Source organism: Tachysurus fulvidraco, chromosome 20, assembly GCF_022655615.1.
Source record: "Tachysurus fulvidraco isolate hzauxx_2018 chromosome 20, HZAU_PFXX_2.0, whole genome shotgun sequence".
Taxonomy (NCBI): Eukaryota; Metazoa; Chordata; class Actinopteri; order Siluriformes; family Bagridae; genus Tachysurus; species Tachysurus fulvidraco.
This window is the reverse complement of record NC_062537.1, coordinates 20,752,672-20,766,993: the sequence shown is the minus strand read 5'-3', so window position 1 is coordinate 20,766,993 and position 14,322 is coordinate 20,752,672. Positions and strand designations below refer to the sequence as shown.

Genomic DNA, 14,322 nt, shown 5'->3' with positions numbered 1-14,322 from the left:
ATAAAACGCCGAATAAACGAGCTCAAAAATATTTTTAGTAGCACTGTAAATTTCTACAGACTACTACAAATAAATGAAATATTTAAATAAATAAATTAAGGAAATCATTACACTTGCACTTAATAAGCCCGACTTACTCTTTTAGCTACTTACGGTGTTATTTAGAAGCGTTTAAAAGTGTCATACGTTCAGAACAAAACTGATATAATTTAGATCTGTATTTTTCACGATTATACAATTTAAGCTCATTGTCTAATGAAAAAATTTTAGCTTTTCAATATCGAGGTTTATTATTTCGAAATAATTACTGGCGTCAGAAAACAGAATTTGTGGCATCACATGAAAATGATAAATGCTCGAGAACGGAAGGTGAGTGTGTGTGTGTGTGTGTGTGTGTGTGTTTTATACATACATAAGCGTGACAAAGAAAGAGGAAGAGATAATAGACTGAAGATGAAGGGATCACCTAACGACATTCCTTCTCCTTTTACTTTACATTTGCCAAATTCTGAAGCATTACTCACTCACAGCACACATTAGTGTAGAGTTCAAGTATTTCCGTGTGCAGTTTAAAGAAATAATAATAATAATAATTGCACCTCTATAAAAATACTCGTGACAGACCAAATATGATCAACCCTCCAGACCTTTCAGAGGAAGTTACAGTAAACCGAGAAGCCGGAATTATTTCTACTGTAACACAAAACAGTGACTGGAAAATTAATAAGAAAAACTAATTTGATAAAAGAAGCTTTGAACATTATTAGTTTATTGAGTCGGACTTCTATTCACAGGTTTCACAAAAAAGCAACTTTACAAAAGCAGTTATTCTGCACAGAAACCTTTAAGCCTAATGCAAATGACAACTTATTTGAATATGCAAATTTGAAACACGATCACAGGCGGGGCTAATATTATTGTGGAAAAAAAAAGAAACTGGCATTGAGTTATGACGCAATAATTCACACTCACTCACATTCTTACTTACACACACACACACACACACTTTTTAATATATATTTTTCACTAGAATTTGTGAAAAGATGAGAATTAGTTTAAGAGCAAAAAATAAACCTAATCATTACATGACATTTTAGATAATAATTAAGCTGTTGGCTGTATAAAGGTTAAGGCTGTTAATAAGAGTTCTCATGTCAGACGACTTGTTTCTCCGACCTAGAAGTGAGATAATGATCGTTTCTAATTTAGGGTTAAATATAAACCTAATAACTACCTCAGACTTCATCTTGATTGTAATAAATACTGAAAACACAGCTGCAGCTCAATGTCAGGTCTAACAGTTTATGGACTTGTGTTGTTTGTTATAATGGGTTTAAAATGTAGCAGCAACCTCAACAACACGACACATGACGACATGTCGCTGCAGAGATCACGTGATCAAATTTCTTGGAGGAAAGTTATTATTACTTACACTAATGATAATTTCTCCAATCTCGAAAATACACGACACAGAAACACAGACAACAACGATGAGGATGGACCTAAAGCACAAATAAGTGTCTCGTTTAGACGGGAAGAAAGGAACGGAAGAAAACCTAAAAATTACAAAACGTACAAAAGCTTAATATATTTATTAAAAAAAAACTTGGAAAAGAGAGACAGAAAGAGAGCGGTGTCTCTCTCCCTCTCTCTCAGACACACGTACACGCACTCATGCACTCACGCACGCAGACACACGCACACACGCACACACACACACACACACACACACACTCACATCTCCTCCTCTTGCTCCGGTCTTGACAGTACACTGGTGTAAGAGTGTATGTGTGTTTTTATTAAACACAAGTCCTCAGCATGTGTGTGTGTGTGTATGTTTATATTCCAACAGGTGGTCATCTCTTGAACCTGCGGAACTGTTTGTTATAAGGCTGAGATCTCTTGTCCTTCTTCTCAGGAGGTTTGTTGTAGAGGTACGGCGACGGTCCTGCGTATTCCTCATCCACGTTCTCCTCCATCATCTGCAGCTTGGCTTCGATCGCTTTAATCTTCGCACTCACACTTTTAACACACACACACACACACACACACACACACACACACACACACACAGTTAATACAATGCTGCGGTCTCATTTATATTTCTCATACATAAAAAGTCATTATTTTGCATTTAATTAATTAATTACAATTTTTCAACTATTTTTAATATCATTATTTATTTATTACTTTATATTACATTATTTTAAAGCGATGTAGGCTGCCAGAAAGACTCCACAGAAATAAAGGTTATAAAACAAGTTGAAATTAAACAAAAAGTTTCACTAAAAATAAATAATAAATAACTATTTCTGATGGTTTTTTTTTATTTGGGGTGTTTCGTAAAATCAGGATCATGTTACAAAATGTAGTAAAATCTGTTAAATAAGTAATTGTGTGCACATCCCACCTTCTGGCAGGTGCAGGACAAAAAAAAACCTGCTAAAGTAAAAAAAATGTAAGCTAATTGAAATCACAGGGTGGGTCAGTTGATTGCAAGGCCAATATATATTATATATTATATTATATATCCCCTTTTTAACAAATGTGTTCCATTTGCCTGAAGAAGACCCAGCAGGGTCGAAACGTTGCTTTGCTTTTTAACAAATTAATAAATATGGGAGTTAAAACAGTGTTGTGGACATGTGGACATTAATTTTTTTTTACAAAATGTAGTAAATACATTAACAAGTAAATACATTAGTTTGTTTCTTAGTTAGTTTGTTTTTTAAATAAGAGACAGATTTATTTAATTACATGTTTGTTTTGATTCATTAATTACTCTTGAATAAATGGCACACAAAGAAAATCTGGGTGTTAAAAAAAAGTGCCAAATGTAATAAATAAAAAACAAACAAACAAACAAACAAACCATTTCTACAGTGTTTATTATTTGTTTGTTTATTTGTGTGATTAGTTATTATTATATTACTCTAAAGTGTCTGTAAGAATTAAACAAAATTAAAATGGCAGGTTTTTCAGGGCTGGTTTAGATATTTGTTTTTTTAATGTATTTATTCCTTTTTTTAAGAAAGAGAGAGTGTGCAACAAAAATAAATAAATATATTTTATAAACTTAGATTTTTTAATTGTTAATAAGAAAATAAAATGTAATAAATTGTGAAAATAAAATGATTTAAATAAATACTGAAATGTTTCCAGCAGCTTTTCAGGCATGTGTCACTTTACAGCAGAATTGAATGTGTGTACAATTTACTCATTGTGTAAAAAAATACATCAATACACACACACACACGCGCAAATACACACACACAAATACACACACACACACACACACACAAATACACACACGCACACAACTACACACACGCACACAACTACACACACGCACACGCACACAACTACACACACGCACACAACCACACACACACACACACACACACACACACACACACACACACACAAATACACACACAAATACACACACAAATACACACACACAAATACACACACACACAACTTGAGGAATTAATGGTGTTCAGTGACGTTTTGTGAGGTGCTGAGAGAAAGCTGAGCGTCAGGAGAAGGGAATATAAATGTTTCACAGACCTCAGAGAGGTCGGCTGCTCCTCTGTCTCACTGCAGGACGGCTCCAGGCTGGAAAGAAGGTTCTTATCTCCTCTGTAGGGCTCAAATCTCTGAAACACACACACACATGATCCTAATGAGAGCCTACTGCAACAGATGAAATACTGAACAAACATAACTAAATCTAGCTGTTTAATAAGAACAAAAGTATTGGCACCCAGTAACAGGCAGAGAATGAGGGCTTTATTCTAACATTTTCAGCTCTCTGTTTTATGGTGTTTTGTGGGTGTGGCTATTTGTTAAAGAATCATATTGTACACGTGCTCGATAATTTATAGCCGACTGGCATCCAAATTTGAAGAAAACATGCAATTTTAGTTTACTAAAATACTGATAAATGAGTCAGAAAGTGTAGAGAGGCCATGAAGGGTCCTGGTCCTGGTCCTAGAGTTTGTTCCTTATTCCCGGTAGAGATGAAAAAACCTGCGGAGAACAAAAACAAGAGGCACAACGAACCATCGCGTTAAACACAACCGATTTCACACAACAGCAAGGAAATGAAAATAAGGTTTTAAATCATGAGCTCCACTTAGATGAAGATTCTGATTGAGAAATATTCTTTACATGAACTTATTCAGGGGGCGGGGCTACATCTTACCTCAATTTGTGAGGTCACTAAATAAGCTTTGGGCCAATCACGTCTGGCGTTTGAGGAAATGTTTCTCAGACAATCCTTCGAGCTACTTAACCGACGTGGCTGATGTTAACGTGGAAAGGTTGTCATGGTAACCTTAGATGTTGACAGATTTGCCTGATGGTCAATGACTAGTCTAAACTCTACTCTGTGAATGTGTCTAGCTGTAAACTGTTGGGCTTAAAAAGAAAAGGAAAAAAAAAAAGAAACATCCAACCTCATTACACCCTGTAGATTATTTTTCTGGGTTAAAACGACACACTATCGAATCCTTATATGTTGAAAAGTCAAACATTACTGACAGATATATTACTGTGGCTTTATAAAAAGAAGTCGTTTCGGTGTGAAAGCATCGTCCCAGGACTCGCTGGGCCACTCGGTCCTAAATAACAGTGACTCTGAGATGTTCATTATTCGGATTAATCAAACAACAGAACTAGCTCTTCGGTTCTACTTTAAGTTAAAAGTCTCCTTATAGCTATTTATACCAAAGCAGCTGGTTTCTTGTAGCTACTCATCAAACCTACAAGACTGACAAAGAATCCCGTGCCCGTCCCACGTGTAAACAATTATCCAAACTAAACAGCGCATCTCTGATGGCTTCAATATGGTGCTGTACATTTTCCTGTAACATCACTCCACATGTATGTCTAACGAGATGCTTTCGGCTCGGACCGATTGAGGGAAGGGGGAAAAAAAAAAAGAGAGAGAGAGAAATCGGTGACGAGTCTGCAGAAAGCTTGAGATGGAGCCGATCTTTAAAGCCGAGGTGTCCGCGTTAAAGGACCTGTCGGGAAAGTAGTGGTGCGCCGTGTTTCTGTGGCTGATTCGGTATCTCGCGTTGGCGTGTTTCGTTTCTGACACTAACAAGTAACAGAAGTCAAAAATCGGTTTGAAATACAGACGGATTTACGGATCGTCATCTGCATTGTTTCCAGATTTTTGGGTCAGTTCTGGGTTCAAACTCTAGGGGGTGTGTCATCGGGACAGATGAGCAACAATCTGTTTATCATCATCAGAAATCACGTCACCTTTACGCTCGCTGCGTTTAAGCTACGAAGCAGGACGCTAAATAAACGCTTCCATTAATTTTTTTTTTAATGCATTTTATTCTTAAATCCCAAAGACTCGATTGTGAAAAAACCGTTTACGTGCATCATAAGATCAGACGCAAACCTACACGTTATTTATAATCCAAAGTCACGCAAACGCACTGAGCTAGAATTGGTGCTGATGTTTCCAAGGCAACGGAGGATGTAGGTGTCGAATTGACATGTTTGTGATGTTGGTTGTGCATCTAACAAGTTACAAATTATTTCTGTCTCAGCAAATCGTCATTCCGAGGATGCTATTTAAGATATGGAGAGAAGGCAGAAATCTAGATGAGACAAATAGACTATAGGCAGGAGTAAAGTCAGGAGTCAGGAGTAAAGTCAAGAGTGAACTCTACAGAGCGGTCAGGAGTCAGGAGTGAACTCTACAGAGCGGTCAGGAGTGAACTCTACAGAGCGGTCAGGAGTCAGGAGTGAACTCTACAGAGCGGTCAGGAGTCAGGAGTGAACTCTACAGAGCGGTCAGGAGTCAGGAGTGAACTCTACAGAGCGGTCAGGAGTCAGGAGTGAACTCTACAGAGCAGTCAGGAGTCAGGAGTGAACTCTACAGAGCGGTCAGGAGTCAGGAGTGAACTCTACAGAGCGGTCAGGAGTCAGGAGTGAACTCTACAGAGCGGTCAGGAGTCAGGAGTGAACTCTACAGAGCGGTCAGGAGTCAGGAGTGAACTCTACAGAGCAGTCAGGAGTCAGGAGTGAACTCTACAGAGCGGTCAGGAGTCAGGAGTGAACTCTACAGAGCGGTCAGGAGTCAGGAGTGAACTCTACAGAGCGGTCAGGAGTCAGGAGTGAACTCTACAGAGCGGTCAGGAGTCAGGAGTGAACTCTACAGAGCGGTCAGGAGTCAGGAGTGAACTCTACAGAGCGGTCAGGAGTCAGGAGTGAACTCTACAGAGCGGTCAGGAGTCAGGAGTGAACTCTACAGAGCGGTCAGGAGTCAGGAGTGAACTCTACAGAGCGGTCAGGAGTCAGGAGTGAACTCTACAGAGCGGTCAGGAGTCAGGAGTGAACTCTACAGAGCGGTCAGGAGTCAGGAGTGAACTCTACAGAGCGGTCAGGAGTCAGGAGTAAACTCTACAGTGCAGGGTGGAGTTCTGCTCTGCTCAGAGCAGCTCAGCTCCTGCGTATTGTTGTCAACAGCTCTGCTCTGATGACCTTGACCCCAGCCTGGAGTCCCGTTCCCCTCTGACAGGGAGCGACCGGGACGGGGTGAAGGGTTGGGTTGGGGGGCGTCATTCGGGACCATACAGGATTTCCTCTCTCTCAGAGGCAGCTGCCTATTGTTATAGACCCGCTTCTCTGGACGAGTCCTTCAGCCGGCCTCAACACCGCCTCTGTCTCGCTGAGCAGCTCCCGGAAAATTCCAACACAGAATTCTGACCTGCTTCTGTTCTAACGTGTATTTTAACTACAGACGACATGTTTTTGAAAGAAGTGATTCACTTCAAAAACCCAGGCAAAAATATCTTGCTACACACACGACTTCCACAAAACCAGAGATTCAAAAGACAAACACTTCATCTGTAAATATAAATAAAAGTTCCCATATAATAATAATAATAATAAAAATAATAATAAACCACAAGCACGTCTCTGTATTTTCTGTTCCATTGTCTATAAATGTGAACTATTTCTACAGCAGATCTGTGAGCAAACTCCCACATGTGCTTTGCTGAAAGCTCACTGGACGTTGTTGTTGTTGTTGTTGTTGTTATTGACATGAAGCCACATGGCTACTGTTGTTATTGTGTGCCCCAGATTATTTAAGCTTTTCTGATATTTCAGGACAGATTCAGTGTTTTTTCCCCCTCCGATATCTGATCTAGTTTATCAGACTGAGGCACGTTTGACATATTTAGAGGTTTGGTTTCTAGAGGTTTTGGGTTCGGAGCCTTACCTTTACCTGAGCGTGGGCCCAGCGCACCACCAGTTTCTTGGACAAAGCCAGCTTTCCATTAAGACACTGAATGGCTCGTTCTGCCTCCTGAGTACGGAGAAGCAGCTCGGTTATGACATCACACTTGATCAACTTACATTTCTATCTCTTTTACTTTTTTATACAACTGAGCAATTGAGGGTTAAGGGCCTTGCTCAGGGGCCCAGCAGTGGCAGCTCAGTGGACATAGGATTCAAACTCACAACCTTCCACTAGGCTACCACATCCCCACAAGTCTTTTAATCATCTCTGAGACTCGACTGTAACGCAGACTCGATACGGACATGATGCTGTTTTATTAAGTACGGCATTAAAGCACATTAAATTAAAAAGCCTGGTGTGTTTCAGGTAGGTGAATGTGAGCACACACACACACAGAGACACACACACACACACACACAGACAGGCAGGCACACAGACACACACACACACAGACAATGACACACACACACACAGACAGGCAGACAAACACACACACAGACACACACAACACACACACACAGACATACACACCACACACAGGCACGCACACAGGCACGCACACAGGCACGCACACAGGCACGCACACAGGCACGCACACAGGCACGCACACAGGCACGCACACAGGCAGACACACAGGCACACACACACAGGCACACACAGACACACAGGCACACACAGACACACAGACACACAGGCACACACAGACACACAGGCACACACAGACACACCACACACAGACACAGACACAGACACACACCACGTTCAGGTGTGACCCTTTATACAGACACTTCTGAAGTAGACATGAGACAGAAACCTCTTTGGTGTGGAAGTTGACGAAGCAGTATCCTCTCGGCTGACCCTCCAGCGGTCCCGACTTGTGGAACAGGAAATCAAACTGCTTCACTTTCCCAAATTTCTCCAGGAGCTTCACCAGGTGATACCTGCAACACCACAAACTCTCCATGAAATGTGAAACACTGAGTGTGGGGTTCAGTTACAATCCAATAATTACACCAGTGATGACGTGAAGTGGAGATACTCTTCACCATTCAAGTCTTTCATTCTTCTTACACCACAGCAAATCTCCAACATTACACCTTTAACTAATTACAGAATTACACACCGGACCTTTAATCCACTTAGAGTGAAAATAAAGTTTATAGAACTTGATTTGAGTTACAGCTGCTTTACCTCGGAGTGTTACAAAAGTGCTGACACTGGAGACGCCTTCCGTTAAAAAAATAATAATAATAATTAAATAAATAAATAAATAAATAATTGTGCACAATTGTGTTGCTATAGAAACCATAATATATCTAACCTTAGCTATTGTCAGAGCCGCGCTGTTCTAGAAAAATCAAATCAACAGCATCTGACCAATCAGGATCCAGGATTCAAATAACTCACAGTATTCGCAACGTGTGTGTGTGTGTGTGTGTGTGATTCATAAACTCCATAAACTGCACTGTTTACATGTTTAAGAGGGCTTGCATGTGAAAAGAGCAATAAAAAGCCCGACGCGGATCCGCGGAATGACATCACACTGCTGCCGCAGATGTTCCTGATTAAAATGACAGGTCACTTTACACCTTTTTAGCTGCTGTAAATCTTTTAGTAACACAATACAGAGGATACAGCAAGAGGACAATGAAAATATCAAAAAGAGGAAGTCTGAATTCCCTCCAGAGCTCAATTCAGGACAAACAGCTACGACTGCGAGCAGATCCAAAGCCCCAGAATGCTGAATGACACGGTGACGGCCAATCGGGGCACACGACACGAGATCAAAATCCCACCCCTGGCTTCCGTTTCTGCCCTGAACAAGGGCAATACATTACGGTCACTTCAACAACCCTTAAGGCCATTAACACCAGGAATGACTTCTCCATGCCTGAGCTGTGATCTCTACACCACCCGAGGACAGGAGACTTTCCTCACGCGCTGCCAAGACGAAAACACAACACACGCGAGAGCGGATTCGCACGGCGCCGATATCAGCCGCTGGCACGGAGAGAAAAATAACGTTAGACTCGTTTACAAAATGTTAATCCTCTTTAATCATAAAGGTTCCATGTGGAACTCTGACTGGTTCACCATCAGAAGAAACCCTTGTCAGGAGGATAGGAAGCCTTTATCTGCTAGAAGCAGCAGAAGCTTACACCAAATACCGAGAGTTGAATGATGAACTCCTGACAGCTTCCAGAAACGGGGAGGAAAATACGGAGCGATCGTTTCCTAATTAGCAGAAAGAAATAAAAACGTCTCCTTAAGGGCTTAATAAAACCTCCTTAAGGGCTTTGTCTAATAGATAGACGGACAGATTAATTATTTAATTACTGTAAATGATTCCGTCCGTCGGCTGATCGGTGTCACTTTGCTGTCGGGTTCCTCAGGGGGACAAACGGAGGAACTTTTGTGTGTTCGGTATAAATGAACGTACGCAGACCGACGATGTTTGCTGATGAGACGTAACCGGTTCGAGTGAAACCGATAGACTGACCTATAACACACACACGGTGGAACACATGAACGTGACACACGTGAGCGCGAGTGTTTTCTCTTTCTCTCGGTTTCACTTTGAACAGTTGAACGCTGTAGAAAGTAAAAGTTTGAGTTGAATGATTCCGAACACTCGTCGACACCTCGTCACTCGTGTCCTGTTTTTTTTTTTTTTTTTGCATAAGCAATCGAAGCGGTCTGGGAACGGCGGCGGACCTGATTGACCTGATTGAGGGGTCTGCTTTATTGTTGTGGTCTGTTCAGGGGTTATTTTTAATCCTGGGCCAGAATGGGGGTCCTGGCGACTGTCTTAATGTCTTCCCCTTGCTCTCCCAGGAGATTTAAACCCGACCGATTTCGCACTTTCCCAGACTCCACCCACTCGACCCTGGCCACCAGATCTTCCTGATTGAGAAAGGGTTCGAGGTGTGATGCATGGGGGACGGCCCGTGGCTTTTAGTAAACCACAATGCACCTCTCCAGGGGGCAATAAGCCGAGCGGTCTGGAGGAAAACGAAGCGGGGTCTGGAATCAGGGCTGATTTCTCTGACAGCACAAACCAGAGCCAAGCGACAGCTCGGTGTAAACCAACAAAACCAGAGCTTCTTTTTTTTCCCCTTCTCCCTCCACCCTCCACCCTCAAACCCACCCACCTCGCATACCGAGGTTTCGGATCTGAGCACGAAAGGCAGGAAGATGTAAACGGAAAAATCGGAAAACAACACGACAGTGTTTTCCAGTTACACAACAGGCGTGTTATACATCTGTGTGTCCTGATGAGCTGAGCACATGGCAGGAGGTCGCGTTCTCCTCCTTTCTTTTGAAATAGATCTGTGTACAATTTATCTGCCCGCTATAAAGAGAACGAAGCCTGTAAAGTAAAACGTACGATGGCAGAAAAAAAATGTGAAAAAAAAAATGACGCAAATCTTTTTTAAAACGACTGCAGCTTCGGCTCGAGACGCCTCGTCGCTCGCGTGTGACGTCGTCTACGTGTACGGAACACGAGTGAAGCTCTCACAGAAAGTCACGCACGTGTCTTCACTGGGATGAGTTTAAAAGAAGAATTTTGTGCTTGGGGTTTCTCCAATTTGAGTTTTTTCCACCAAAAAAAAAACAAAAACAAACAAACAACAACAACAAAAAAAAAAACACTTCCACAATGTTGCATTGACATTTTGGAACATTTGGAGCAAAATCAAACATTATTTGGATGAAACAATTACAAATAAAAAAAACTATGGACGACGGACGGAAGGAAGGAATAAAGGAAGGGAGGAAGGAATAAAGCAAGGAAGGAAGGAAGGAAGAAAGGAAGGAATAAAGGAAGGAAGGAAGGAAGGAAGAAAGGAAGGAATGAAGGTAGGAAGGAAGGAAAGAAGGAAGGAAGTAATAAAGGTACGAAGGAAGGAAGGAAGAAATAAAGAAAGGAAGGAAGAAAGGAAGGAAAGAAGGAAGGAAGGAAGGAAAGAAGGACAGAAGGAAGGAAGGAATAAAGGAAGGAAGGAAGGAAGGAAGGAAGGAAGGACGGTAGGAAGGAAGGTAGGAAGGAAGTAAGGAAGGAAAGAAGGAAGGAATAAAGGTAGGAAGGAAGGAAAGAAGGAAGGAAGGAAGAAATAAAGGAAGGAAGGAAGGAAGGAAAGAAGGACAGAAGGAAGGAAGGAAGGAATAAAGGAAGGAAGGAAAGAAGGAAGGAATAAAGGTAGGAAGGAAGGAAGGAAGGAAGGAAGGAAGGAAGGACGGACGGACAGAAGGAAGGAAGGTCTGATGCCACAGACAGAAAGTGAACAGGTCAGGTGAGATATTCAGCATCATTCCCACTGAGATGAGGGCGACCCTGTGAGGATCCTGAGGTATCTACAGATCTACCAGCTCCAGTTAGACTCTGTGATACTAAAGAGGAGACGTGAACTCCATGTGGTGTTTTACATCACTACAACATTTATCAGACTGTATATATATAATCACATCCCCAGTGTCACCCAGATGAGGATGAGGTTATATAATCACACCCCCAGTGTCACCCAGATGAGGATGAGGTTATATAATCACACCCCCAGTGTCACCCAGATGAGGATGAGGTTATATAATCACACCCCCAGTGTCACCCAGATGAGGATGAGGTTATATAATCACACCCCCAGTGTCACCCAGATGAGGATGAGGTTATATAATCACACCCCCAGTGTCACCCCAGATGAGGATGAGGTTATATAATCACACCCCCAGTGTCACCCAGATGAGGATGAGGTTTTTTTATCACACCCCCAGTGTCACCCAGATGAGGATGAGGTTATATAATCACACCCCCAGTGTCACCCAGATGAGGATGAGGTTATATAATCACACCCCCAGTGTCACCCAGATGAGGATGAGGTTATATAATCACACCCCCAGTGTCACCCAGATGAGGATGAGGTTATATAATCACACCCCCAGTGTCACCCAGATGAGGAGTTTTTCCTCCCCTCAGTCACCTCAGACTTGTTCATTGGGGATAAATACATACACATTTAAATACATCTAATATTAATCTAGAATTTTGTATTATATTAATCTTTATATTTACCTTTTGTTCTATGTTTATGTTCTTTAAAGCTGCTTTGAGATGATTCACTCATTCACTCATCTTCTACCGCTTATCCGAACTTCTCGGGTCACGGGGAGCCTGTGCCTATCTCAGGCGTGTATATACTTTCTGCTCATTGGCTACACGTTTGTTTTGATTTTTGTTTATTATTCGCCCCGACTCAAAAATCGGAGACCGTCTCTTTATGATTGTGCTGCGATCGGCGCAGAGAGCAGAAACATACGGACAGGATTGTTACTGCTGGTCATTAGTGACCTGCCACAAGCGGTTAGGGTTCGACTCCAGAACCTGGAGGGAAAGTAGCGGCGATAATGAAGCAGCTCATGGACTTTCTCACACTCCACTGCATCCTCAGGTCAGCCGTGTCACAACTCAGAGTTTAAATAAATCTCAAGTTCAAGTGCAAACAGAAAGCGTTTAAGTGCTCGGGGAAAGTCTGCGTGGTGCTCGGCTTCTATGTTTGTCTCGCTGCTGAGTGGAGAATTTGTGTGAGCTGCCAGGAGGTGATGTGATGTGATGCAGTACAGAGAGAGAGAGAGAGAGAGAGAGAGAGAGAGAGAGAGAGAGAGAGAGAGAGGTGGTGAAGTGGAAAGTGTGTGAACATGCCAGTCAGTGTGAGTGGTTACAGCAGTGTTACTCGTCACGCTGCCCTCACATTGACCTTCTGCTCCGCAAAAAGTTTATTCCCTCAAAACCAGGAATTCTGCTCTGACGCTCTGATCCTCACTCAGGGGATACAAAAACACACACAGTGACACACAGACATACAAACACACACAAACACAAACACACAGACACACACACACAGTGACACACACACACACACACACAGTGACACACACAGTGACACACACACACACACACACACAGTGACACACACACACACACACAGTGACACACACACACACACACAGTGACACACACACACACACACACAGTGACACACACACACACACACACAGTGACACACACACACAGTGACACACACACACAGTGACACACACACACACACACAGTGACACACACACACACACACAGTGACACACACACACACACACAGAGTGACACACACACACACACACACACACACACACACAATGACACACACACACACACACACACAGTGACACACACACACACACACACACACAGTGACACACACACACACACACAGTGACACACACACACACACACAGTGACACACACACACACACACACACACAGTGACACACACACACACACACAGTGACACACACACACACACACAGTGACACACACACACACACACACACAGTGACACACACACACACACACACAGTGACACACACACACACACACAGTGACACACACACACACACACACAGTGACACACACACACACACACACAGTGACACACACACACACACACACACACACACACACAGTGACACACACACACACACACACACACACACACAGTGACACACACACACAGTGACACACACACACACACAGTGACACACACACACACACACACACAGTGACACACACAGTGACACACACAGTGACACACACAGTGACACACACACACACACACACACACACAGTGACACACACAGTGACACACACACACACAGTGACACACACACACACAGTGACACACACACACACAGTGACACACACACACAGTGACACACACAGTGACACACACAGTGACACACACAGTGACACACACAGTGACCCACAGTGACAGACACAGTGACCCACAGTGACAGACACAGTGACCCACAGTGACAGACACAGTGACCCACACAGTGACAGACACAGTGACCCACACAGTGACAGACACAGTGACCCACACAGTGACCGACACAGTGACCCACACAGTGACCGACACAGTGACACAGTGACCCACACAGTGACACAGTGACTCACACAGTGACACAGTGACCCACACAGTGACACAGTGACCCACACAGTGACA

The 14,322-nt window shown here is 42.7% G+C and overlaps 1 protein-coding gene across 1 annotated transcript in view; it reads right to left on the bottom strand.

Annotated features, from left to right (window-relative positions):
• Positions 1-749: 749 nt before the first annotated feature.
• rbm18 (RNA binding motif protein 18) overlaps positions 750-14,322 on the bottom strand; it is a 17,234-nt gene continuing 3,661 nt past the window's right edge. The window contains exons 3-6 of the mRNA XM_027143373.2: positions 8,085-8,211; positions 7,256-7,336; positions 3,571-3,659; positions 750-2,022 (exon numbers count right to left, since the gene is read on the bottom strand). Coding sequence (XP_026999174.1) covers positions 1,857-2,022; positions 3,571-3,659; positions 7,256-7,336; positions 8,085-8,211 — 463 coding nt within the window. The 3' untranslated portion in view covers positions 750-1,856. The remainder of the gene's footprint in view (positions 2,023-3,570; positions 3,660-7,255; positions 7,337-8,084; positions 8,212-14,322) is intronic.